The sequence below is a fragment of the Heloderma suspectum genome, chromosome 2 (assembly GCF_057233095.1).
Source record: "Heloderma suspectum isolate Gila_16-S chromosome 2, 16-S_ref, whole genome shotgun sequence".
Classification (NCBI taxonomy): Eukaryota; Metazoa; Chordata; class Lepidosauria; order Squamata; family Helodermatidae; genus Heloderma; species Heloderma suspectum.
Window position 1 is genome coordinate 94571430 of NC_139459.1, and position 26895 is coordinate 94598324.

The 26895-nt window shown below is 44.5% G+C and overlaps 1 protein-coding gene across 1 annotated transcript in view; it reads left to right on the plus strand.

Annotated features, from left to right (window-relative positions):
* Positions 1–23348, plus strand: part of RASEF (RAS and EF-hand domain containing) — a 53821-nt gene extending 30473 nt beyond the window's left edge. The window contains exons 9-17 of the mRNA XM_084834234.1: positions 500–591; positions 2467–2701; positions 4428–4565; positions 7966–8113; positions 10201–10282; positions 12136–12250; positions 13149–13268; positions 13672–13748; positions 18401–23348. Coding sequence (XP_084690360.1) covers positions 500–591; positions 2467–2701; positions 4428–4565; positions 7966–8113; positions 10201–10282; positions 12136–12250; positions 13149–13268; positions 13672–13748; positions 18401–18509 — 1116 coding nt within the window. The 3' untranslated portion in view covers positions 18510–23348. The remainder of the gene's footprint in view (positions 1–499; positions 592–2466; positions 2702–4427; positions 4566–7965; positions 8114–10200; positions 10283–12135; positions 12251–13148; positions 13269–13671; positions 13749–18400) is intronic.
* The last annotated feature ends 3547 nt before the right edge of the window (positions 23349–26895 follow it).

The following is a 26895-nucleotide window of genomic DNA, read 5'->3' on the forward strand; positions in this document are numbered from 1 at the left end:
GTCGGTGACTGGCCCAAGTCACCCAGTGAGCTTCATGGCCGAATGGGATCTAGAACCAAGATCTACCAACTCTCAGTCCAACACTCTAATCACTACACCACACTGGCTCTCGATATATATACACAAATGTAATTGAAAAAGCATATATATATATTTTCGTGTGTGTGTGTGTGTGTACAATTACATTTGTGAACTACCCAGAGAGCTTCAGCTATTGGGTGGTATAGAGATGGTGGTGGTGGTGATGATGATGAAGTCCAAAATTTTGGAAGTACTGAATAAAGGAAATGTTTCATTTACATCTCCCACCCCCAAGTAGACAACAGGAAAAGGCTTTTTGCTGTTCTGTTATGCAGTTCAGAGACATTCAAAAATAATATAAAGATATATAAACATTCTGGAACAAAGAATTGTGTTTGTTAAATAAAGGGAATGTTGTAAGCCAGCTTGTCCCATGGTGTACTAAAGCATGTGTGTTTTTCACATGTGTGTTTTTCAGCGTCTAACAAACATTTCCTCAGGGAACACACTCTCCAGGAGCAGTCCCAAATGCAGTGGTGGCCAGTCTCCCCAAAATCCACGATACGACAGGTAGAACTGATCTTGTTTAAACTGTAGGATTTGAAAAATAAAGGATAGATTTTCAGCCACGATCCATATAACGTCGTGTAAAAATGTTCAGCTAAAATGGATGGGACTTGAGTCCAAGCAACTGTATTTAGGATTACAATACTGTTATTTCTTAAGTGTCTAAAAAGAAAAAAAAAGTGCAGAACTGTATAGGCTTGAATTTCTAGAAAAAAGTGCCGTACCGTATAGGCTTGGATTTCTAGAAAAAGGTGCAGTATGGTATAGGCTTGGATTTCTAAAAAAAGTGCAGTACGGTATAGGCTTGGATTGCTAGAAAAAAGTGCAGTACGGTATAGGCTTGCATTGCTAGAAAAGCACAACAGTGGTGATGAAGTCAGACTTAAGCTTCTTCCCTCTGTATCAGTTCTGGGGAAAAAGAAGAGCCACTAATGTTTGTAACTTGCCTTGCTTTAATCCAAGAGAACTGAGAACACTTAATGACTTTCTGGGGATGGAAAGAGCATAAACTCACATTTTTAATGCATTGATTGGCCACTTACCCCATGCTGCTTTCTAGTGGAGTTAATGATCATCAAGCAACAAGGGTCATTCTTCTGCCAACTGACTGGTGGGAACAACTATATTAGATTTTGTCCCAGTGAGAAACAAAGCTAACATTTCTAACTGTTCTTGAATGGGAGTCTGGTATTTCTACCTCCAGGAATAGTTCTGCAAACTTAGGATTGGCGCTGCAAAGGTTTCCCTAATTTCAGAAGACAACTTCAAGGAATACAAATTTTCTACAAGGTTCAGAGTGGAGATAATGCAGGACTTGTTTCCTGAATGCACCTTTTCATTAAAACTTATACACATCGCTCCACATTAGGTACAGAATTTGAAGGACTGCATTTTCATATTGGTGGATAGACTGAACATCAATTAAGCCTCCAGTGATTTACTGTTGTGCTGTCTTTGATGTTACCATAGTACTGTCCCTCAGGGAGTTCAGGTATAATCATTTAAGCTCAGAAGGTGATTAACTGTGTGCATTAGGCCTTGAATTCATACGAGCTGTTTATCATAATAAATTAGGCTCAGCAGACCTCTCTGTGCCCTAAACGCCCCAAATTTCAGTAATAAAACTGCTTTCATCAGAAATATGTTAGACCTGTCTCTTTACCCAAACTTTCCCTTAACGACTGTACTGCCTAGTTAGTTTGTTTATTAGTTATTGTGCTTTTAGCTTTGGTTTTAAATATTTTAGACATTTTAACTGATGAGTTTTGTCTTCATTATGATATATTATGATCTCTGACTCTGTAAACTGCTTAGTTATCTCTTTAGAGATGGTAAGTAGAATATCAATTAATTAAATGATGATGACGATGATGATATAAAGATGATGACGATGATGGGTCCTTCCCAACACACACTTCGTATATTTCCCTGTGTGAAAGAGGGGTGGCCATATTGTTCATAACTGCTTCTGGGGATAGCTAAGTGCAACCTCTAAATACTTCAAGGAATCAAGAAGACAGGGAAATAATAGAATTGCTGGTGTGCCTATGTATAACAGGCATTGGAACTAAGGGCAAAGTGGGAAGGAAAAGGAGGTGGTGGTGGTGATACCAGCAGCATGGTCTTCAAGATTTCAAGGCAGCAAAGGGAGGGAAGCCAAGAACAGTGCCCTGAATTGAGGTAGGTATGTGTGTGTGTGGGCGGGGGTTGTAATGAGTGTGGGAAGTGGAAACAGGAGCCGCAACTGGGCTGTTCTGGAAAGGAAGAAAGAATCGCATAAAATGTTTTTCCTCTGGAGCTTTCCTTGTCTGTAGACTAGTAACTTTGGCATTGGCAATTGAGGCTACAGAGTGTTGTTTCTCCATTTGTTCCAACCAGGTCACCTCATTCATCGTACGTGGATGAAGACTGTGATTCTCTGGCACTTTGCGATCCAATGCAGAGGATAAACTGCGAGGTTGACAGCCTGCCTGAAAGCTGCTTTGACAGCGGCTTGTCTACCTTGAGAGACTCAAATGAATACGATTCAGAAGTGGAATCCAAGCATCCAAGGATTTCTCAGAGGTCGCGGTGTCTGCAGGAAAGCCTTACGGGCGATGCTTCTGATACAGACGTAAGCTCCAGACTTAACACCTTTTAAAAAGTGTTCAGAGGCAAAATTACTTTTTGCTGCCTGTAGAGCAAAACTGAATTTTTCATATCAGCCAGAAATAGTCGGGTGGAGAAGAGACTGCTTGGGTGGGGTGGGGGGACTGCTGCCTTCACATCCTCAAAGAGTGATCTGTAAAGTCCACGTATGAGAGAAAGATAACCATTTATGGCGAGGGTGGAGAATCTTTTGCAGCCTGAGGACTGAATTGGCCCAGGCTGGAACATCAGTGGGCAGAGCCATTGCTGACATTTGCCCCCCCACACACACACACGCAGTCACTCTCCTTCTCTCTTACACTCAAACACCCCCCCTCGCCCCCATTCTGAGTCAGCGTTGCTCAGCCCTTGCCTTTCTCGACAGGAGAGGCAAGGGGCAAGTGAAGTTCAGGGAAGCACTGCTTCAAGGTGCCAGGAACTCCTTGAAGCAGGAGCTCTCCAGTGAGCCGGCTTCACTCCCCCCTCTCCTTTTCTGAGGAAGGGGCGAAGCAGGCTGAACCACCGTCTCGAGGGAAGGCAGTGGTAGAATGAAACTGGCTCCTAACCACGCCACCGCCATGACAAGCCGTGCTCCCACTCCTCTCCCTCCACTGAGGGCTGTGGCTTTGGGGAACAGGAGGGATTTCGGGGAGGCCTTTGCAGGAGACCTCCTTTCACGGGAGGCCTTCGCATCCAAGATGGGTAGGCCAAGCGGGGCAGATTTCTCCGCCTTTGCTCTACAGCAATTCTTGAAATATGAATCAGGCTACATTCCGAAGTCTGGGGAGCTGCTGTGTTCTACCATTATAAAATAATAAAGATGGACGTAGCAGTTGGTCATCTATTCAAGGTGCCCTCCTCTTGAGTTATCTGCATAAAAGGGGCTGCAAACATAGAAGCAGAGGTGGAACTCCACTGTTGGCTCTCCCTGCCCGCCATCATGCAGCTCCTTGGCCCACCCCCCATCCAACATCCACAATTTGAGCATGGAGATCTGAACAGGGAAGTCTGTGCACATAGAGTTCTACGCAGTAGGCTTCTACACAACTGGAACCCCGGGGAGTCGGGGTGGGGAGCCTTGTGATGCCAGGGGCAGGGCCAGCAGCACAGCCCCGTCTTTGCATGGACCCCTCTTCACATATATAATGCATGATGGGGGCTACAGTGATCTGCAAATCAGAGAACAGGATTCAGGCCTTTCAGCTCTTCCTTGTATCCAGTATCTGAAGTTCACCATAATGCCTGGCATTAGGTTTAGCTAAACATTGATGAACCGATCTTGGCTTTCAGAGGTACTCAAGAAACTTGTCAACTTTGATCTGTCCTATTCAAATTTTTCTCCCTGTTTATAAGTTTTCCAACAAGAGCTTCAAATGCTGGATGTTGCTGCTGAATTTGATTAGCCTGGTTTTCGTTTAAACTTACAAGGTTGCTTTTGTTTTTCCCATGTGGCATTTCCATTTGGCAATTAGTACTAACAAATATGGCAAATTTGGGGGTGGCAGGATGTTCCCAAGGGCACTTGTTACGAAGTGACCCAGGCATCTACCTGCCCTTTATTTCATTCTAAACATTCCTTGCCACTCTCCCTGCTCTGCTAATATTTTATGGCTGTGTTTTGATGAGCCTTCACCCTCAACCCCTCCCCAGTCTAAGGCAAAAGACTGATTTGGGTTTATTATGGAAACTGGTAACAGTGCTTGTTTGTGAAGGTGCCAGATATCCGAGATGAAGAGGTCTATAGTCCCGATGAAGACAGTACAGTTTTGGACTGGAAACCTACCCAGCCAGTCAGTCGAAGCAGTTCTGGAGCATCCACAAGGAAATGTATCCCTGTCATCTCTCCACAGGTATTCAGTTTAGAACATAGGTTCCCCACCTTTTTTGCACCAGTGGGCACATTTGATACTTTGAGAAAATGTCATGGGTACTGTCACAAAATGGCCACCATGGGTGGGTGCCCATTCACAAAATAGCTGCCAATAAGCACACAGCCAGTCACAAAACACCCATTTCACAGAAAGACAAACTGTTGAGGTTAAAAGACAAGTAACTTTTTCAAGGACATGAGTACAAGGCTGAGGTGTGAGCCTCAGAATCCAAAACATTTGAACCCACAGTTTTCTGCTCTAATTGCCCACCCATTTCACAGAAATGCAAGCTAGTGTCTCCAAATCACTTCTTAAGGTACTTTATTCCACCCAATTTATTTCTCTGAATGAATAGGAAGATCACCTCCAAACCACACAGGAACCACACACCTGTGCTACAACCAGGAAAGAGATCTTGGGGCTGTGGTGGACAGCTCAGTGAAGATGTCAACCCAATGTATGGCTGCTGTAAAAAAGGCAAACTCCCTGTCAGGCATAATTAGAAAAAGGAATTGAGAACAAAACTGCCAATATCATACTGCCCGTATACAAATCTATAGCGCAACCACAGTTGGAGTACTGTGTCCAGTTCTGTCACCACACCTAAAAAAAGATATTGTAGAGCTGGGAAAAAAGGTGCAGAAAAGGGCAACTAAAATGATCAAGGGGCTGGAGCATCTCCCCTATGAGGGAAGGTTACAACAGCTGGGATTGTGTAGCTTGGAAAAAAGGAGGGTAAGGGGAGACATGGTAGAGGTGTACAAAATTATGCGTGGTGTGGAGAATGTGGATAGGGAGACGTTTTTCTCCCACTCTCAAAATACTAGAACCCGGAGTCACCCTATGAAGCTGATTGGTGGGAGATTCAGGACAGGTAAAAGGAAGTACTTCTTCACACAGCGCAGAGTATGGAATTCCTAGAGTATGGAATTTGTTACCACAGGATGTAGTGATAGCTACCAATTTGGATGGCTTTAAAAGGGGGTTGGACAAATTCCTGGAGGAGAAGGCTATCAATGGCTACTAGTCTTGATGGCTATGTGCTACCTCCAGTAGCAGAGGCAGTGAGCCTATGTACACCAGCTGCTGGGGAACATGGGTGAGAGGGTGCTGCTATGCTCATGCCCTACTTGTGGATTCCTGGTCAACAGCTGGTTGGCACTGTGTGAACAGAATGGTGGACTAGATGGATGCTTGGTCTGATCCAGCATGGCTCTTCTTCTGTTCTTATGTTCTTAAGCATACAAGAACCACTCACCCTTTCCTTTTCTCCCTCCCCTCCTCCTTTTTTGGAGAAATTTTAGCAGACAGCCTGGCACAATGGAAAATGAAGCAACTGGCCTGCAGCCACCCACTATCTTCATTCCCTAAGAATGTCTCTGGGTCCACATGGGGCCAGAGGCATTCTGGGGAAAGGACATTAAGGAAGTTAGTGGCTGTGAGCCAGGCACCTGGAAAAAATCCTCTTAATTTAAGAATAAATTCAGGAGGGTCAGGAGGACTCAGTGGGTGCATTGGTGCCCACAGGCACTGTATTGGTGACTCAGATCTAGAGTATTTCAGCTGAAAGCTATATTGGCTGGGATCCAAGGAATTTCCCTAGGCACATCCAAGGATGTGGACATGCCCAGTGCAATCTTTGAACTTTTTTCTACGTTAACGGAAGATTTCCCCTCTCCGTGCACCATCTTGTGAACTTTTATCCCCCTAGCCCCCATTCCAAAAGATGTGTGCCGTGTGGCATGAGGGGCAGCTGTTTGAGAACCACAAGTCCAAAGCTCTACATGTGGAAATAATCGTGTAATTCTTTCTGTCTAGGCCATAGGTGACAGTCTACCACAGGATTATATGTAATATGCTATTAGTTCTGGGTCTTTGTCATAACCTGTGCATTGTTCTCATAAAACATGATGGATATTTAACTATAATTGTTAGACACATTACACTTGCCCCGCTTATTCTGAATTTTTAAATTCTTGAATGTGAAGAATCTCTGTCAGTTCTTCGGAGTGAAAAAGAACAGCATTAAGAAAATTAAGAACTTAAGATGACACCCCAACCCACCCACCCGCAATGAATTTAGGCTTCTTTTTATTAGTGTCTTTGCACTTTTTTTTTTTTTAATTGTGATCATACTTTAGAACATATAAAGTGCCCTACTGGATCAAACCAAGGGTCCATCTAGTCCCTTTTCCAGTGGTGGCCAGAAAAATGTTTCTGGGAAGCCCACAAGCAGGGGATGAAGGCAGCAGCAGTCGTACGCTGCTTATGCTCTAGCAGCTTGTCTTCAGAGGCACATGACCTCTGGACCTGGAGATTGCATATAGCTATCTTGGCTAAGAGCCACTGATAAACCCCATCCTTTACGAATCATGTTTTAAAGGCATTTAAGGTAGTGGCCAATACCACATCTTTTAACAGCAAATTCCATGCACTAATATACATAGTGGGTTGTATCCAATGCCAGTGGACAGACGCTGCTGGCAGATCGAATTCCCCCTCTCTCCTGCAGCCCCTCGTGTCCCCCCAAATGTCCCCCCAACCCGCTGGAACCTCTGGAGCACATTTGGGGGAGGTGGGGAGGGGAAGGGTAACTCTGCTTGTACAAGTGGTAGTCCGGACACAGTGATGGTTTTAGCTCACAGTGAAGAAGTATTTTCATTTATTTGTCCTACTACTAATCAATTTTGTTGGATGATTCTAAGTTCTAGCATTATGAAAGAAAGAAAAAATCTAATTTCTCCAAGCCGTTCATAGCTATATATTACCATAATACCCCCCCTCCCTGTCATTTTTTTTTTCCTAATACAAAAAGCCCCCCAGAACTTTAGCCTTTCCTTCTGGAACGGTTCTCCAACCCTCACAATCTTTTTGGTTGCTATTTTTTCTGCCTTTCCCAGTTCTGTGAGATCCTTCTTGAGATGGGGTAACCAAAACTCTGAACAGGATTTTAAATGCTACTGTGCTGTAAGGTGTATATAAAGCAGGGCTGGGGAACATTTGGCACTCCGGATGTTGGGAGTCCAACATTTGGAGGGCTATAGGTTCCCTGTCCCTGATATAAAGGCATTACTATATTGCCCTTTTTATTTTCAGTCCCTTTCTAATAATCAGTGACGTGGAATTTGCCTTTTTCACTGCTGTCTGCTTGTACACTGAGTAAACTTTTCTATTGAGCTACCCACTGCAACCTGAGGACATCATCAGAAGCAGTTCAGATCCCATTAATGTATATGTGGTGCTGCACTTTGTTTCCCCGGTGTTTCAGACTTAATCTTGGCATCCTTTAGGATTACAAACATGGCTTAGTAACGATACCATTGGATGTACTTAATATGCTTGTAACAATGTCAGTCTTGTATGTGTGTGTTCTATTTAGTTGGACTCCACAGACTGCAACTCCAGGTACCCCAGCTCAGAGAAGGCTTACAAGATAGTTCTTGCTGGGGATGCAGCGGTTGGAAAATCTAGCTTCCTTATGAGACTTTGCAAAAATGAATTTCGAGGGAACACCAGCGCAACCCTAGGTACTCTTTTTTTCTAGGCTGTTGGCAGTTGTCTTGGCAGCCCCAGATTTCAGGAGTGATACTGTATCAGTTCTGAAGGATTAACATGTATAAATTGCAGCTTTTCCCATTAAATATAGGCAACCGTGGATGTCATCTACTCCCAATAGCCTGCCTGCCTGTCTTTTGTAACCTGCCCTTCCACCAAGCAGCATATGTGGGTTTACACACATTTTGCCCTCAAAGAAATCCTGTGAGGAACGTTAAGCTGAGGGGTGGGGAATGACTTACCCAAAACCACCTGTTGAGCTTTATGGCTGACAAAGGACTCAAATCCAGCCTTCCCCTGTCCAAGACAAATGCAATACAGTGGATGCCTGATTGCGAAGGGAAAATATGCCCCTTGGGCCCCTCACCCCCCCCCCCCACACACACACACAGTGCAGGGATAGCTGTGGTAGTTCAAGATGTAGCCATCGTAGCTGGGATGGTCTTGGAGAACAAAGTTTCGTGGTAGTTTGGCATTAGCTCGCTATCACAAGACTTAAGAACAAGAAGCAGGAACAGGAGTGATAATCAGGGGTGCAGAACCTCAGGCCTACGGGCCAAATCTGGTCCTCCGGTGATCCCAATCTGGCCCTCCAGGATTCTCCAGAAGGCCATGCCCCTTCCTCTGGCCCCATCCCCTTTTCTCCAACCACTGATCATCTGGTGGCATCCCAACTTTTGTGCTCCTTCCCCCCCCTTTCTAAAAAGTTGAAATGCCTCTCCTAAAGCTTAGTTACTGTCAGTAAGAGTTTTAAGGTAAAATATGCTGGTATTTTTAGCCCCGTCCCTTTTGCCTTTTCTCTGACCCACTACTGGAATGCGGCCCCCGAGAGCTTCTCTGAAAATGCATTTGGCCCTTGGCCTGAAAGAGGTTCTGCACCACCCAGCTGTATAATCCCTTTTCCGCTCTCTGCAGTCTGGTTGTCTGTGTTGTGAAAGGAAAGCCCCCGTTTATATTCACACCTGTGCTTTTCATAACCGATGCAATAGGTATGTGGGGTTTATTTTACTCAGCTACCTGTATCCTGTGCACATGGTTTTGATAAAGAATCTTATCTGTGCAAAGATGAAACACATTTGCAATTTATTAATGGAGTATCTAATCTGAAGTCACAGTTGGAATGCTACATTCCTGTCACCCAGTAAGTGCATGGGTAAAACACCTTAAATTAACTTTGCTGAAAGTACCATGCTATTATTCACTTATAATTGGATCGGCAATGCATTTTGTGATGCATACCATCTTAAAATACTAATGGATTTTGTAATTAATTTTTTTTCTTTTAAAGGAGGGATTTTTAAAGAAATGATGGCATTTTAATAATAGGTGAAGATCTTTTGTGAAATATCGTAATCACAACATGACCATATTTTCATTTAAGTATGAATTATATTACTAGAGCTTACAACCAAAGATACACACTGCAGCAGTTCCCCCCCCCCCCGCTCCATTTTAATTCTTTAAACCAGGGGTGGCAACTTCAGAAGGGGCATTTTTGACCCCTGGACCCCCGTCTGCACAGGCTGCATTCTCCTGAAAAATGAATGGCAATGTGTTTTTAATGAAAAAATGGCATCCAGAGCACTGCAGAGATCCAGAAAGGTCAAATCTAACTTGTTTGCAATCTAATTTGACCCTTTTAGGACTCCGTAGCCGCTACAGAGCTCTGAAAGTGTCAAATTTAGCTTACAAACAAGCTAGGTTTGACCTTATCAGTAGTGTTCCGGACACTTGAAAAAAAAACACATTTTTTAAACTTCTTTTTTGGCATGAGGGTGGCGGGGGCCTTACATTGCCCACCCCTGCTTTAAACATTTAGTTCTGTTATTTAACATACGCTTACATAATATTCCCAGTAATTTATATGGTTGTACATTTTCTTGTGTCTTAATATGCAAAAACCTTTACCAAATGGACCGCCAGGTTCTCAGTCAGAGATTCCTCTGCCTTCTATCTCTAACCCTGATTATCTTCATTAGTTTTATTATACAGCCAGGTCCCAGATCCTAATCGTCCACCCCATCAAATGATTTTAATGGATTTTGTAAATTTCTCAAAGGGGTTGACTTTCAAATGAAGAGGCTCATTGTTGATGGGGAACCGACGGTGCTACAACTATGGGACACGGCAGGACAAGAGAGGTGAGCAGTGTCTGATTTTTCTTTTGGAAATGAAAATAACAAGAAATTTGTGCAATGAGCAATTTAAAAAACATTTTCAGTGCCGTCTTATGCCTATCTACTTAGAAGTCAGCTCCACTGAGTTCAGTGGGACTTACTCCCTGGTAAATGCATATAGGATAGTAGCCATAAGGGCACAAGGGAGGTCAAAGAGCGAAAAAGCTGCCAAATCCAAGGCCATGCTGGGCTTTTGCCAGCAGGGCGGAAGGGAGGAGTGGCATGTTTGATTTGTTTTTCCTTTTTCAAACAAATTCCCTCCTGTTTGTTTCAGTGGGCAGGAATTAATCTACACAGCCCCAAGGTTGGTGTAGAACTGGTGCTGGTTTGGGGTTGCATCTGGGGACATGGAGGGCTGTGGATCCTGAGTACCCGTTGCCTCTGCTGGTGTGCCGCTGACACGACTCCTTTCTCGCCTTGCTGAAGTTTGAGTTCCGATGATGTCTGAAAAGCGCTGGCTGCAGAGGTTTTGTGGCAGCTATGAGTGACGTTCCAAGGGCTGAGGGCAGACCTCTCTCTTTGCTCTTGGAGGGGGAGACCTGACATAACCTATGGCCCTGGGGAAGACACCCCAACAGCCACACTGCACTAAAATTAGATCTTTGCTAAGGCAATAGAAACAATGTTTAGGGTGACTAGAATTTTGGCTGGAAATGTGTTTTGAACCAATTTGTGTGGAATATGTGGACATATATGGATTTTTCAGAGCTGCATAACAGATTCTAATTGCAGAATGAGGGATTTTTACCACAACATTCCAGAGTCTCCCTGACTGTTTTGATGGTCCTTTGTTCAGGGAAGAGCAGCCTCCATTCAGTCTCCCCATCCGCTCCCCATCATTGCCTTGAGTCTCAGAACCACCACTGAAGATACCATCCTTTGAGTTTCCACTTAGTCTCAGGCAATTAGCATCTGTAAACGTCACTAGGTTGAATGGAAATAAAGCCTTGGACAAGAGCCCTTCTGTCTGCGTGTTGAGTCTGGCTGCTTGAGGATTTCAGAAGGCGGCAGGGGCACTCCTGACAATTACACAGGTGTATGCACAAGTTCTAGTGGGTGGTGTGAATGAGGACGCACAGTAACAGAGGTCTCAGGATTGGGCCCCTTAATGACACCAGCCTAAGGGGGGGGGCATAGTTACCCCACTACCACCACCACCTTAGCAATCTTTCGTAATAGCTGTGGTGCTGCATATGTGCTCTGCACAAACTTATCTTTCCCCTTCAGACCCTTGTGTATGCCATTCTAGGGTCACACTGGCACATTAGCCAGTCAAGGCACTGGCTTTAATCCTGGATTGCCAAGAGTGAGTGAAAACATTTGAATATTACCATTACTGTAATATTACTGTTGCAGTAACACCCAATTGCAAACAACTCAATTGTTGCAGCCTATACTGTCCACATTTTAATTATTTTTAGCTAAAATAATTAGCTTTTTGAAGTAAATTAGCTTTTTGAAGTAATTTTTTTTGAAGTAAATTAGCTTTTTGAAGTAAAAAGATTGAATGGTTCTCAATGGATGTTTTGTTTTGTGAATACTATACTAGGTTATCGCCGTCTAGTAGTACAGACCATGGGGTACTGTGCTCTCTCTGTCCACTAGGTTCTTTTCTTAGAAGAAAGTCTCGTCCAGGGGCTGGACTAGGAGGCACCTCCCATGATCTCTCGAGAGCCAGTCTTTCTCCTGCCTCCATAATGAATGGATTCAGATCTCTGGGTCTGGTCTGCTGAATTTGCCTTTAGATTAGACTGAGGAAAAAGAAATAAGAAATAGATGTCCTTGAGTGGCTTTTTAACTTAACTTTTTTTTAATAGATTTCGAAGTATTGCTAAATCATACTTCAGAAGAGCAGATGGGGTGCTTCTGCTATATGACGTTACCTGTGAGAAAAGTTTCCTGAATGTCCGAGAATGGGTGGATATGATTGCGGTAAGAATTGTAATGATCTGAAACTTACAAGTCAGTGTGCCAAAGATTTACAGTGTATCCCACTTATATCCGGTGTACCTACTCCGGAGAGTTGACGCCCAATCCTGTGCTGAAACAGCAACAGCTATCACCAATGCCCCATAATGGAAGATTCCAGAAGGGATTTGGTGCCTGGTTCACGGGAGGGAAATGACCATGTTGTGCGGGACGGCATTGCTCTGAATCACCATACATTGTGGGAAATACGTTTATTTCTCTGGCGTAAATAGCCAGTCCATGTTTTGACTTGGCCAATGCTAGATGAGCAGTACTTTCCATTAATAAAGGCCAAACAAAATTCTGGCTTGGAGTAGTATTAATCAAGTCCCTTTTCTAGGGAGCCTCCTTTGTTTTTGAATGCCATAATCAGACAACATGATTCCATTTCAGTGTGTTATATTATTCAGTAATATTTTATCAGTATGAGTGCAGACTCTAACTGACTTAACCTTAATGGGAAAGCCAGTGTGGTGTGGTGGTTAGAGTGTTGGACTGAGAGTTGGGAGATCCAGGTTCTAGCCCCCACTCAGCCATGGAAGCTCACTGGGTGACTTTGGGCCAGTCACCGACTCTCAGCCCAACGTATGTCACAGAGTTGTTGTGAGGATAAAATGGAGAGGAGGATGATTATGTATGCCGCCTTGGGCTCCTTCAGATGGAAAAAGGGCAGGATATAAGATAAATAAATAAACAAACAAACGTATGTTCTCATGTGAGGGAGGTCCCATTGACCTTTGCCAGGGTGTGTTTTGATAGAAGAAATGCGGATATTTAAATTCTTACTTCTCACCTTCATACCCTAAGCTCCAATATCAAGGTTATCAAGTAAAAAAACCAAAACCCTTTATACTCCTTGCAGGATGCAACACACGAAAACATCCCAATCATGATGGTAGGGAACAAAGCGGATCTTCGCCAGGTTGTTTCTGAACAAGGACAGAAATGTGTACCCATAAGCTATGGAGAAAAGCTGGCCATGGTAAGAGCCATAGATCCCATAGCTCACAATCAAGAAGGACCAGATGAAATGAAGTTAGGATTGGGTGAATTTGATAAAACAATAGCATCCCGGTCATAAAGTATCAGGGTTGTAATCCACCTTAAAAACACTGGCATTGAGGGGCACCTGACAGGTGCTTGGTTTGAGAATTGCTGCTGATTTTATGGTTGGGTGTTGGCCAATGGGTTGGCAGTCTTCATGGCAGGTGGGTACAATAAAGCATACAGAAACAATTGTACCCAGTATACACACCATTATGTCTCGTGAACTATCTCCTGTAGTAGGTTAGCTGATTCACAGTTGTTCTTCAATCTTTTAATTAGTTTATCTGAAGAAAATCTTCCACGAACGTATCTGTAAGCTGTTTTTGTTTCTCTCCTAGGCGTACAGTGCGTTATTCTGTGAAACAAGTGCTAAAGATGGGTCTAACATTGTGGAGGCGGTACTTCACCTTGCTCGGTACGCTGAAAGGCATTCGTTAATTTTCTCACACCTTTAAAAGTTGTTGAAGAAGTCAGATCTGCTAAGTGTCGCTTCACATGTGAACAGCGTATTATGCACAGATGTCGCTTCTGTGTAAAATTGACTCAGACCCCATATGTAGTTTGTTACATGTAACAGTCGTCCTTTCCCCTGAGTGTCAGGCCCGGCTCCAGCTTTTGCGGGGGCCCTGGGCAAGTTGCTCTTGGTGGGCACTCCAGAACTGACCAGCTCCCTCCGCCCAGCACCTGCTGTCACTTGGGCCCCTGTTCTCGTGCGTGTTCATGAGCAGGCTTATCCAGTGGCATTACATCGCCCTAGGCAAGACTGCACGTGAACACGTGCTCCCCCATTCCCTCCTCGTAGCACTGCTGGCTCACGAGTTCTGTAACAGGCCGCCATTTCCCTCTGGCAAGCAGGCTCGCTTGCAAGCTCTACAGGGAAGGGTGGGGCAGCAGCCAGCCTCCCACCTCCCTTTCACGCAACTCACGAGAAGCCTTACCCAGCGTCGGTGGCTCTGGAATGGACTACTGGGTAAGTCTGGCCATGGGCGGCATGAGGAGGGGGCGAACAGTTGTCTTGGCCCCTCCCTGTAGCACTTGTCAGGGGGAAGCAGATGCTGTGACTGAGCCACTGCTGTCGGGTGAGCCTGCTGGAGAGCCAGCGCTATGGGGAAGGGAGGGGGCAGCCACCAGTGTCCCCCTCGCACATGCTCACAAGCAGGCTTACGAGGCCACAGTGTGTAATGGGCCACTGTTGTTGGGAAAGCTGGCGAGTGAGGAGGAGGTGGCTGTTGGCTGCAGGGATGTCACAGCTGGCGGCCCAAGTGGCAGGGGTGCTGGGGTTGGGACCAGGCAAGGCAACAGTTCCAGTGGGCCCCGCCAAGGCGTGTGGACCCTGGCAAGTGGCCAGTTATACCAGGCACGAAGCTGGGCCTGCTGAGTGTTCTGCTCCCAAGTACCCACGCCAGGGATGTTTATGCCTAGCTGTAGCTTCCCAGCACATGTCCGTGAGAAGTCCATCAAGTGAGAAATGACATGTGCGCTCGTCGAGCACTATGTAAGCTTCATGGGAATTCCGGTGTGGAATGGCTTTCCATACGGACATTTTGTAACGCGGGAAGCAGCCGTAAGGGCTTTAAAATCAAACTACTGGAATGCACATGGTACGTTCACCATATGGATGCTGCCAAAAATGGGCTCTTTGTGGAAAGAGGCCTGCCGGTCGTGTGGGTTGCCACCATAATTTTGCCACCCCCTGCCCCCTTTCTATAGCCCTGTTAGCTCCTGCTAGGAGGCTTGCAAGGTGAAAGAGGTGATCGTGCAGCAACTGTGGACGGCCCTTCCTGGGGCAAGGGATCACTCCTTACAGCAGGGGTGCAGAACCTCAGCCCAAATCCAACTCTCTTGGGGTCCCAATCCAGCCCTTCCCCAAATGGCCATGCCACCTTTCCCCCAACTACTAATCATTTGGTAATTTCCTGGCTTTGTGCAGTTTTCCTCTCTATTCTAAAGGTTGAAATGCCTCTCCTAAGCAGGGCCAGCCCTACCATTAGGCAGAGTGAGGCAGTCGCCTCAGGTGGCAAATGCTGGGAGGTGACAGCATACTGCTGGTGGAGAGAGCTGTGTTCCATGTGGCTTGCCCTGTGCCGCCTAAGCTAGCCTGCTGCTTTCAGGAATGGTGGAGGACGTTGTGCTAGTGTTGAAGAAAGATTAAACTGCCAGTCCAGTCAGCTTTTGTACATGGAATGGGAGGGGGTATCATCTTGTCCCTTGCCTTGGGCAGCAAAATGTCTTGAGCTGGCCCTGCTCCTAAGGCTTAGTTTTTGGTAGTAAGAGCTTTAAGCTGCATATGCTGGTATTTCTTTTGTATTTTTGGCGCTTGGGGCCCACCCACCGCTGGAATGCGGCCCCCCCAAGAGCGTCTCCAAAATGGAATTTGGCCCTTGGGTTGAAATGGGTTCAACACCCCTTCTCTACAGGGAAGCCCATTTTGGTAGCCTCCTTCTGGCAAGACAAATGTGTGTTCCGGTCCTGAGACCTCAGCAAGCTTGTCACATACTCCAATTTGTCTCTAGGATCTGGCATGAGTGTTTCACCACTGAATCTTTCCAAACTGTAACCAATAGTTCATTACTTTAGTACCCAAACCTATATGAGCCATTTGCCCCTGTGTTCCTTATAATAGATGGAGCTTCAAATGAAAATTATGTAACTTCTGAAATGACGTTTGGTATTTATGGCAAGCTGACCAGTAGCACTTGGTTGCTGTTTTGTGTTCAAGTGCCCTTGCCGGAGTGATAGAAATAAATATTGGATTCCTGGAAAGAGCCATCTCTGCAGGTTCATTCAGAGCTTGCAGAAATCCCTCATCTTCCAGTGGCAACAGGTGCAGCAGAGGCGGAACTATCCTTTTATCTGGAAATGTCAATTCAAAGTTAATGGTTGCCTTGTGGGTATGATTCATTTCCAGGAATTTTCAGGCGCTACCCTTTTAAATAGCTCAGTACATTAGAGATTCCTAAGGAGCAAGTACAATACAGTTAGATAACGCAAATAGTGGGGAGAAAATAGGCCTTTGTCCTTTAACTTTAGGACAAGTAAATAATTAGAGAATGAAAATATTGTTGCCTTCATGGTGCCAAGGTTTTAACAGTTTTGTAGATCCCTGAATGGGGAACCTGTTTTCTGGAGGACACACCAGTAAATTAACAGCAATGGCAGACAAGGAATGAACATATCCAGAAGCAATAGAGGTAAAATTGCTTTAGGGTGCAATCCTGTAGTCCCAAAGATCATAGGATACTGCAGACCTCCCCCTCAATGGGCCAAGACGGAAGTCCCCCATGGAGGTCCCCCATGCCTTCACCAGCATCAGAAAGCTCCACCACTATGGGCACCCCACAGTTGCTGTTTTGGCAGTGAGAGGGACAGGGAGGCGGTCCAGGGGCATGTCGGGCAGATCAGGAGATGCATATAGAGTGGAGGCAAGATGTCAGCTCTGGAGCATGGTTATTTTTCCTCCCATTGGAACCGTGAGTCTGATAGGGCTTAAAACAGGCCTGGGCAACTTGTGGCCCTCCAGATGTTTTGGCCTGCAACTCCCAGCATCCCTCAGGCTAAAACATCTGGAGGACCACAGGTTGCCCACCTGTGGCTTAGAAGGGGCTGGTTGCTCTGCCATGGGCTCCCTCCCCATGACCTCCTGTTAGCCGGTGATATTTCCGGACTCTTTCCAAAAGGAAGAAAATGATTCGCTTGCTCAATTAACATTTATAGGTCTTAGCCCAGGGGTGGGCAGCTGCAAGCACTGCTATCCCTCACTATGGGCTATGCTGGCTCTAGAGCTGATGGAAGTTGCAGGCCAACAACAACTGGAGGGCCACAAGTTATCCACCCCTGCCTTAGCCATTTGAGCTCGTGGATTAAAACACTGCATTCTCTTACCATGACATGGGGAGGGACTCTAGCTTAGTGGCAGAGCACAAGCTTTACATGTAGATGGTCCCAGGGTCGCTCCCTGGCACCACCACTTAATGGGATCTCAGGTAGCCAGTGATGTGAGAAACAGTTCTGCTTGAGACCCTGGAGAGAGCTTCATGTCCTCCAGATAGTTTAGACTTCAATTCCCATCATCCCTGAAGATTGGTCATGCTGCTGGGAGTTGTTGGGGAAGGCTGGCATAAACTATACTGGGCTAGATGGACAAGTAGTTTGACCTGTGGTAAGGCAGCTTACTTTGTCCCCTTGATAAATAGCACCTTATTCCGTGACTGGGTGCAAATTGTTCTCGGACTCGATGCTCTATAGGTGCTGCTCACAGTCAGGCATTAAGAAAACATACACAAGACGAATAATGAATTGAAAAACACAGCAAGAGGCAACCAAGTTAGAACCATCATCTTAATGCTGTGAGGAATGCATTTATAACTGTTTGGTACTTAGCTCAAACTTCCATTATATAAATCAATAGCTTTGGCGTGCAATTCAGGTTTAAATTGGGTCCTGATTTTTTCTTATTGTTGATTGTTTAAAATTGCTTAGGGGTGTGAGTGTGCGTCCTGTTTGTTTATATGTTTGTATGTTAATGGTTTGTATACTATATACTACATGTTTTTTATACATATACATACATACATACATATATATATATATAGTATATTGTATAGTACTGTATATGTTTTTATACATATACTATACTATTGTATAGCATAGTATAATATTGTATTTTTAAGGTTTCTAATCTGGTGTTGGATCAGTCCAGGACATCATTAGAAACAAAAGGGAAAGGCACTGGATGCCACACAAAAAAAAGGAAAGTGATTCTCAAAGGGCCTGAAATACTCTTGAAATATTTCAAAGTGCCTGAAATATTTCTTCTTTGGGAGTTTTTGTCTTCCCAGAAATATCCCTTCTGCTCCTTCCTCTGATGAAGTTAACTGGATTTCAAATTGTATTTCCAAAATGCGATGAATGGAATAAATATTTTAGACACTTTGCAAGTCACTTCTCTTGTTTTTGTAAGTCAACCTGGGATATTTACTTCTTCTTTTTTAGCAAATGCTCGCAGTAGGCAGTACATTCTTCCTTTGAAAATGCTCCATTTAATCACGCCGAACTATTGTTTTGCAGAGAAGTACGAAAAAGAAGTGACAGCAAAGACGATGACAAGTCAGTAACTAACTTGGCTGGGACAACACTAAAGAAGTCGACACTCGCCAAAAACTGCTGCAGTGTTTAGAAAATCAAGCCCTTCTTGGCCCTAAAGAAACAGACTTCTGTGGCTGGGGAAAACAATGAAGGATTTAGGCATCTGTTGTGCAGGAAGATTGGTGGATGGAAGGATGGGAACCATTACTTTTCAGGCTCCAGGTACATAAAAGATGTTCAGCAGTTTCAGCCACTGTGGAACAGTGTTGAGCAAAACCAAGCCAAAGTATGAGATCCTCGGTCGAGCAACAGGGCTGGTCACTCCTGTGTGTTGGTTCTTGAATGTAAGCCCATCTTGCTTCAAACCACCTGTGCCTTTCTAAACCAACCTGCCTGTTAAAGTTTTCAATAAGTGTACTTCTTACTGTGACTGTACACACGTGAATATTAAGCTCTGTAACATGGGAAGTCCATGGCCTGTTCTCTGCTTCATGGGAGAGATGTGCTGCTGCAGCTGATATTTCATCACCGATCTGAAACTTGCGCCATTCTTGTTTTGAGAGATTTCCTGGTGTTCCGAACTTTTCCACGCTGTGCTGCATTGAGGTTGCAAGGAACACGGCGGCAATTGACATCTTGGGAACTGAACCTGAATCAGAAAGGAAAACCATGGCCGTGTCCACAGCTGAAACAAACCTTTGCCCCTTCAATGGATAGCTGTTCAAGACAGAATCCTTTAGCTGGTGTCGTTTAGGATCTTTGGGATGAGTTTAGCAACACAAGCATCCCTCTTCTGTTTGAAGCCAGAAATATTAATTGATAGGGGAAAATGAGATCGGCCTAGTTGTCATTGTGGTGATAATTGTGTCTGGGCCATACTGCTTCACACTGCAGATGGTGTGTGATTCTATCTGCAGTGTGAAGAGATTGCTGCATAAGGAAAATTAGCATTTTGGGAAGAAGGCTAGTCGGGGAAAAGGTTCTAGGCATCTAGCTTTGTATGTGGAGCAAATTGTTAGTGCTGGAGAGTGTTCACTCATGTGAACCCACCTGCAGTCTGAAGTGGTGTAGCCCAGTCACAGGCTTGCCACCTCACTGAGAACTAGGACTTAAACAAGCAGTGTGCCTTGTTGGAAGACCCTCACCTCCCTCCTTGCCAATATTCTCATAATTCAGGGCCAAACTAGATGTTCACTTGATACATAGTTTGCAGGTATGTACCTTGTTTCCCCTTAATTTCAGGGTTGGGGGAGGGGGCAAATCTTGCTTGCAAAGCAGTGTGCAGGGAAGGAAGTCTTATTTCTTCCCATCCCAATGTGATTGGAACAAAATCTCTCCCCAGCGTAGCTAGAATGCTTAGGTCAGCCTTCCCCAACCTGGTGCCCTGCAGATGTTTTGGACTACAACTCCCATCAGCCCCCAGCCAGCATGGTCAATGGTCAGAAGATTATGAGAGCTGTAGGCCAAAACATTTGGAGGGGCCCAGGTTGGGAAAGGGCGGCTTACATGAAAAGTCCTCATTGGTGTTAACGCAGACCCTTCAAGCGTTCTAGTTATGTTGGGGGGAGGGGTCATTCTGTTTGGCTGGGGAGGGGACAGATAAGGCTCCCCTCCCCACACACTGTGTTCCAAGTAAGATTCGTCCCTCCTTCCTGAAGTTAAGGAAGTGAATCCTCTAGTTTTACCCTCAGCGAGGTGAAATATGGGTGGGATTTGAGATCTTATTTATTTACCCTTCCCACAAATAATGAGCTATAATCCTAATTGATTTAGAAAGGGGCTTTCCCGACGGGAGTTCTAGTGAGCCTGTACTTAGCTCACGCAAACAGTTGACTCATCTTTCTGAGGTTCATCTGGAAAGGCTCAGCCTTGCTCTAGGCCTGAGCCTAAACAAACCAAAGACAAAGAAAGATAACAAAGCCTCAACAGAGGGAATAATGGGAAGCAAAGTCTCTGTAATACAAAAACAGAGAGTTAACCATGACTGACAAATTGGCACTGACAAATTAACATCAGGAGAGTTTATTGACCTTTGGATTATGAAACTGCCATTCTACCATTTCATCCCCCTCAAGGCATACTTAGAGAAGAGGACCCAAACAAATAAGATGCACTTTCTCCCTGGCTGCCTCATTTAGGCTGCTTTAGGCAGGCCTGCCTGTCACTTGGAAAGCCAAGTCTGAAGCATTTCTTTCATCTCTGTTGTAAATGTAGCTCCTGCCAACTACACTGACAAGAGAGATTTTGGAGTCCCAAAAGTATAAGATTAAAATCCCTGTGGAATGCAGGTGCTGCAATTTGTGCAGCGTGCACTTTAGTTAGTATTGCAATTATACCGACACTGTCTTGACACTGTACAAGGAAATTCAAGTTGCCCTTTTCCTGGGAAGTTGATGGAGATCAGTAGGGGCAAAAATCTTTTGGCCAAATTGAGAGACTTGGGCCCTTTTATAGCTATGTTTTAAATGTTTTATGGCATTTATAGATGTCCCACATAAGTAATTTATAAAACTAGTCTATTTTTATAGGAATATAGATTTTATTCTTGCCTTTCTGTGCTCAGCTTTTTCATTGTTTTGAAGTAGGGAAAATGTCCGTAGTTGAAACATTTGTTCACATTTGTGCATGTTTCCTGTCCAACGTATTGCCAACCTAAAAAAGAAATCCAAATTCTGCAGGCCTTGCAGAGGTTATCTTTCATCATAGGGCTGTGAGAGGAGCTACACAGTTGTTGTTGTGTGTGGTGTTTTTTGTTTTAACTTAATAGCTGATCTGGTATGAGAAATCCTCCTTTTTTGACTGGGCTAAGGCCTCAAATGGGTCTTGCTGACCAAAAGTGTACTGGGTTACAAGCTGCACGCTGCTTTGAAGATGGCTAGTGGCCTGATCCTAAAATGTGCCGGACTGGTTTGGAAGTAATGCTAAGCAATAGTTTAGCATTATTTGAGGGAGTCTTGGCCTCACACACTGCCTGTTCCCTCTCATCCTTTGCTGCGGCCAGTTATGCCTGAACTTGGGGACCTCTGGTTATTTTACGCAGGATGTAAGCAACTGGTGCCTTCCAGGTGTTTTGGACTACAGCTCCCATAATCCCTGACCATTGGCCATGCTGGCTGGGGCTGATGGGAGTTTTAATCCAAAACATTTGGAGGGCACCAGGTTGCCTCCCTCAGGTTTAAACTGCAGTTAATGCATAAGCCAAAACCATAAGGCACAATTTGATTTTGGGTTGTAACCAGAGTTCCCTCAAGTTTGAACATAACGGGGAACTCTGGTAATTTTGAAAGTGGAAGTGATATAGCTTCTGAACTCCTTGTGGTTGTATCAGAGAGTCCCAAAAGTCCTGCTTTGTCATCAAATAGAAAATTGGTGATACTTCTTGTACAACACTGCAAATCTTACCAGTGGGGATGTTTCTAGGCAGATGCAACCTTGGGAAATCTTTAAAGTTGGGGTGAATTGAAAATGCAGGTTTTTGTAATTAAGCCAGCTCAAATGCAACATTGTGCAAGTAAGCCAATACAAATCCTTTGTAGATTGTTCTCGATTTTTAAAATACATACATCTTGAATCATCATTCAAGCCTCTGTCCCAGAGTTACCAGTTTTCATGTTTTTTGGTTGTTTTTTTTTAAGACTTTTTTTCAGCACCAGTAGGTGATCTCTTGAGGAGTTCGTGGTTCCATATTCCAGGTCTTGGATGCAAATAACAAGTAATTTTTTTTTTAAGTTTAAAATGTTAAAGGACTTTATCAAACACATACAAAATATTTGTTGCCAGCCTTGCTGAATGGTTTAAATGGACAGGTTTTGCTTCAGAGGCGCATTGCATCAGGGCTAATTTAAGTCTGGAGTTTGATACTGCTTTTAAAAGTCTTCACAGTACCAAGCACTTCTACGCAGAACAGCAAAAGCAACTAGAAGTACAGATTTGAATATCCCACTAAGAACAAACAATTTAAACCAGCATAATTGCACTTTTTATAACTTTAGTCTCTTTTGAAGTCACTGACCCTGAGCAGGATGCGGGGGCTCCAACGCACATATGGAACTTCCCAGCCATCAAGAGCTCCCTGGCCATTTCAGTGGAAAGGTTGCTCCATGCTTGTTGTAAGATTCAGTGCATGGAGATATCACCATACATGCTGAAGTGCAAGCAGGTGTCTCCATTCACAACAATGCCTTGTACACACTGGAGCACAGTGTGGGACTCTGGAGTGGACAAATTCAGAGTCCCATGCTGTGTCCCAAGCTATGTAAGTCCCAAATGCATTTATGCCAGTATTGAGTGGTCAGAATGAAGCTTAGCCAAATTTGTAAAAAATAATTCCCTGTTGATTTCTCAAGTACTTAACTTGTAGTCTTAAGTGCAAAAGTAGTCATTTTTTAATTTATTTAGTTGTTGTGTTACCTTCTACATGTATATTTATTGTTAAAGGAAAATCTTTATATGTGTTTGTTTCTGGTAAATTCTGTACATAAAATTTATTTTTATGCATTTAGCAGTTCACACATACTATTGTTTCTTCCATACTGCCTTTACCTGTTTGAAATGTTAGCACATACTGGGATTATTTTTTTAAGGCAATGATCTTACTTTATCCTCTTAAAGATTTGATCTACTAAGTGCTCTGGTATTTAACGCATGCTAATAGGTTGTGCGCCAAAATATGCAGCACTAAAATTTCTTAGAATTAAACTGATCTATAACATATGCATGAGCACTAATTTATTTAAAATGACACTTTTGAAGTCTTTCTAATATGGTTTTGTTATATAGACTAGCAGTGCAATCCTATATGTATCTACTGAGAAGTAACACACAAGGTACATGTTGCTTTAAAGATGTAGCTGCTTTTTGCTCTAAGTGCAGGGGACTGGATTTGGATTGGAATCCTAGCATGGGAGAGGGGAATAAAGGCAGCTTTCATAGAATTATAGAATAGTTGGATTGGAAGGGGCCTATAACACCATCGAGTACAACCCCTGCTCAGTGCAGGAATCTTAAGTCAAAGCATCCCTGACAGATGGCTGTCCAGCCTCATCTTGAATGCCTCTAGTGTGGGAGAGCCTACCACCTCCCTAGGTAATTGGTTCCATTGTCATATTGTTCTAACAGTCAGGACGTTTTTCCTGATGTTCAGCCGGAATCTGGCTTTCTGTCATTTGAGCCCATTATTCTGTGTCCTGCATTCTGGGATGATCGAGAAGAGATCCTGGCCTTCCTTTCTGTGACAACATTTCAAGTACTTGAAGAGCTCTATCTGCCCTCCGTCTTCTCTTCTCAAAGCTAAGCATGCCTATTTCTTTCAGTCTCTCTTCACAGGGCTTTGTTTCCAGTCCCCTGATAATCTTCGTTGCCCTCCTCTGAACCCTCTCCAGTTTGTCTGCATCCTTCTTAAAGTGCGGTGCCCAGAACTGGACACAGTACTCCAGATGAGGCCTAACCAGTGCTGAGTAGAGGGGAACTAGTGCTTCACGGGATTTGGAAGCTGTACTTCTGTTAACGCAGCCCAAAATAGCATTTGCCTTTAACCCTTTGCATCCTGCTGCAGTCCTGATCTGAATCTCCCCCTCACCTTGGTTCCTGCAATTTGTATTGCCAAAACAAATGGATCACTTTTTGGCAATATGATTTCAGGCATGGGGCTCCTGATCAGGATTCAGACTGCAGTGAGAGGCAAACCATTAAGGCACCCCCGCCCAGCAACCCGCTTTAAGAGAAGGCCACGGTAAAATAATACATTTTCAAGGCCTTCTTAAAAGCCTGCAATGATGGAGCACGGTGGACCTCCAATGGCAACTTGTTCCAAAGGTGTGGGACCACTGCAGAGAAGGCTCTCGCGTGTGGTCACCCACCTAACTGGTGTCACGGGTGGGCAGAGGAGAAGGGCCTCTCTTTCTCTTAAAGTGTGGGCTGGCTGATATGGGTGAAGGCGGTCCTTCAAGTAACTTGATCCCAAATCGTTTAAGGCTTTAAAGGTCAAAACCAGCACTTTAAATTGGGCTTGGAAACACACTGGTAACCAGTGCAGCTGGTGCAGTATAAGCATTATGTGATCAAATCACCTCACCCCCACCAATACTCAGGCAGCCGGATTCTGCACCAGCTGAAGTTTCCAAACCATCTTCAAAGGCAGCCCCACATACAGCGTATTACAGTAGTCCAGCCTGGATGTGACTAGTATGTGGATAACTGAGGCAAGGTCCATCCTCTCCAGATAGGGCTGCAGCTGGCATACCAGCCTAAGCTGGTAAAAAGCACTCCTGGACACTGCAGCCACTTAGGCTTCCCCAGTTAGCTCATAGTCCAGGAGGACTCCCAGACTGCACACTTGGTCTTTTAGGGGGAATGCAACCCCATCTAAGACCAGTTGTAAACCTCCATCCGAAGTACTAGTTTAAGGTCTATGACTGCCTAAAAGAGAGTCTTCGTCCATCCACCTTACAACAGAATTTCCTGTTTACCTCCCCCTTTTCAGTCACAGTTTATATTACCCTCTGTGCAAGAAGAGCCATGCTGGATCAGACCATCTAGTCCAGCATTCTGTTCACACAGTGGTCAACCAGCTGCCTGTGGAAAACCAACAAGTAGGACATGCGTGCAATTATATCACCCTCCTGCACACTGCCTCTCATGCTAGAGGTAGCATGTAACCACCATGACTAGTAGCCATTGATAGCCCTATCATTCATGAACTTGTCTAATCCCTTTTTAAAGCCATCCAAATTGGTGGTTGTCACTACATCTTGTAGTGTAACTGTACTGTGCGAAGAAGTACTGTTATTGACCCTGAATCTCCCACTATTCAGCTTCATTGGATGACCCTGGGTTCTAGTATTTTGAGAGAAGGAGAAAAATGTCTTTCTCCACACCATGCATGATTTGCTACCTACTGGATGAAATCTTAGGTGATTATTTGAAGGAAATAATCTGTAATGTGTAACATAACTTAATGTGTATTCCACCTAAGTTAATCACAACTGTGCATAGGATTGCAGCCTATAATATTTTCTGGGGAGTTTTAGCCAATTATGAGCATATCAGTGTATATACCCTTATAAATGACAGAGCCCTGTGTCACCTTAAAGCCTAACAAATTCATTATGGTGTACGTTTTTATGGACTAGATGAAGTGCCATAATAAAGCTTATGCCCTAATAAATGTGGTAGTCTTTAGGGTGCCATAAGACTGTTGTTTTTCTTGTAACAGAATAACTGAGGAATCCTAGTTGGGGAGGGAATCTGTGGCAGAGCAACCACCATATGCAAAGCCCTGCAGACTTGCTGCAGCCAGAATGGAAGGTGAACAGGGGGGCAGATACAGTCAGGGACAGAAAAATTGGAACAAGGATAACTGTTTTGGCAGTTGACCTCTGTACACCACCCCATTGAAGTTGAAAGGAAACACACCCAGCTGTAATTCAAGGGGTTTGACAAAAGTGGGGCACTAACCATTCAGGAAGGACAGCCAGTGGCATACACACACACCCATCATTGGTGGCTCATAAGTAATGGAACGAATGGCTGACAAGCAGCTGCATGGCCAGGTGTGGCCTGTTTCCTGGGTACCCCATGACCAAGCAAGCGGATAAAAGGCCTGGAGGTGGTTCTGAGTGTTACATTTGCATTTGGTAGCTGTTCACTGGAACTCCCAACATGAGGTCCAAAGAGGTGCCCATGCGGGTGAAGGAGGCCATCATTAGGCTGAGGAAACCAAATAAACCCATCAGAGAGATCGCAAAAACAGTGGGAGTGGCCAACACAACAGTTTGGAACATCCTGAAAAAGAAGGAATTAACTGGCAAGCTCAGCAACAGCAAAAGGCCTGGAAGACCACGGAAGACAACTAAAGTGATTGACTGCAGAATGCTGCTCATGGTGAAGAGGAACCCTTTCACAACATCTAGCCAGGTCAAGAATACTCTTGAGGAGGTAGGCACGTCATTGTCAACATCTACAGTCAAGAGACAACTTTATGAATGTAAATACAGAGGCTTCACAACAAGGTGCAAACCACTGGTAACGCTCAAGAACAGACAGGCCAGATTAGCCTTTGCCAGCAGACACCTAAAAAAGCCTGCCCAGTTCTGGAATAAGATTCTTTGGACTGATGAAACCAAGATTAACTTGTACCAGAATGATGGGAAGAGAAAAGTATGGAGAAGGAAAGGAACAGCTCATGATCCAAAGCATATCACATAATCTGTCAAACATGATGGAGGCAGTGTTATGGCCTGGGCATGTATGGCTGCCATTGGAACCAGGTGACTGGTGTTTATTGATGACCTGACTGCTGATCAAAGCAGCAGGATGAATTCTGAAGTGTATAGGGCTATACTTTCTGCTCAGATTCAGCAGAATGCTGCCAGACTGATAGGGCACCGCTTCATATTGCAGATGGATAATGACCCAAAACAGACAGCTAAAGCTACCAAAGAGTTTCTCCAGGCAAAGAAGTGGGATGTTCTTCAATG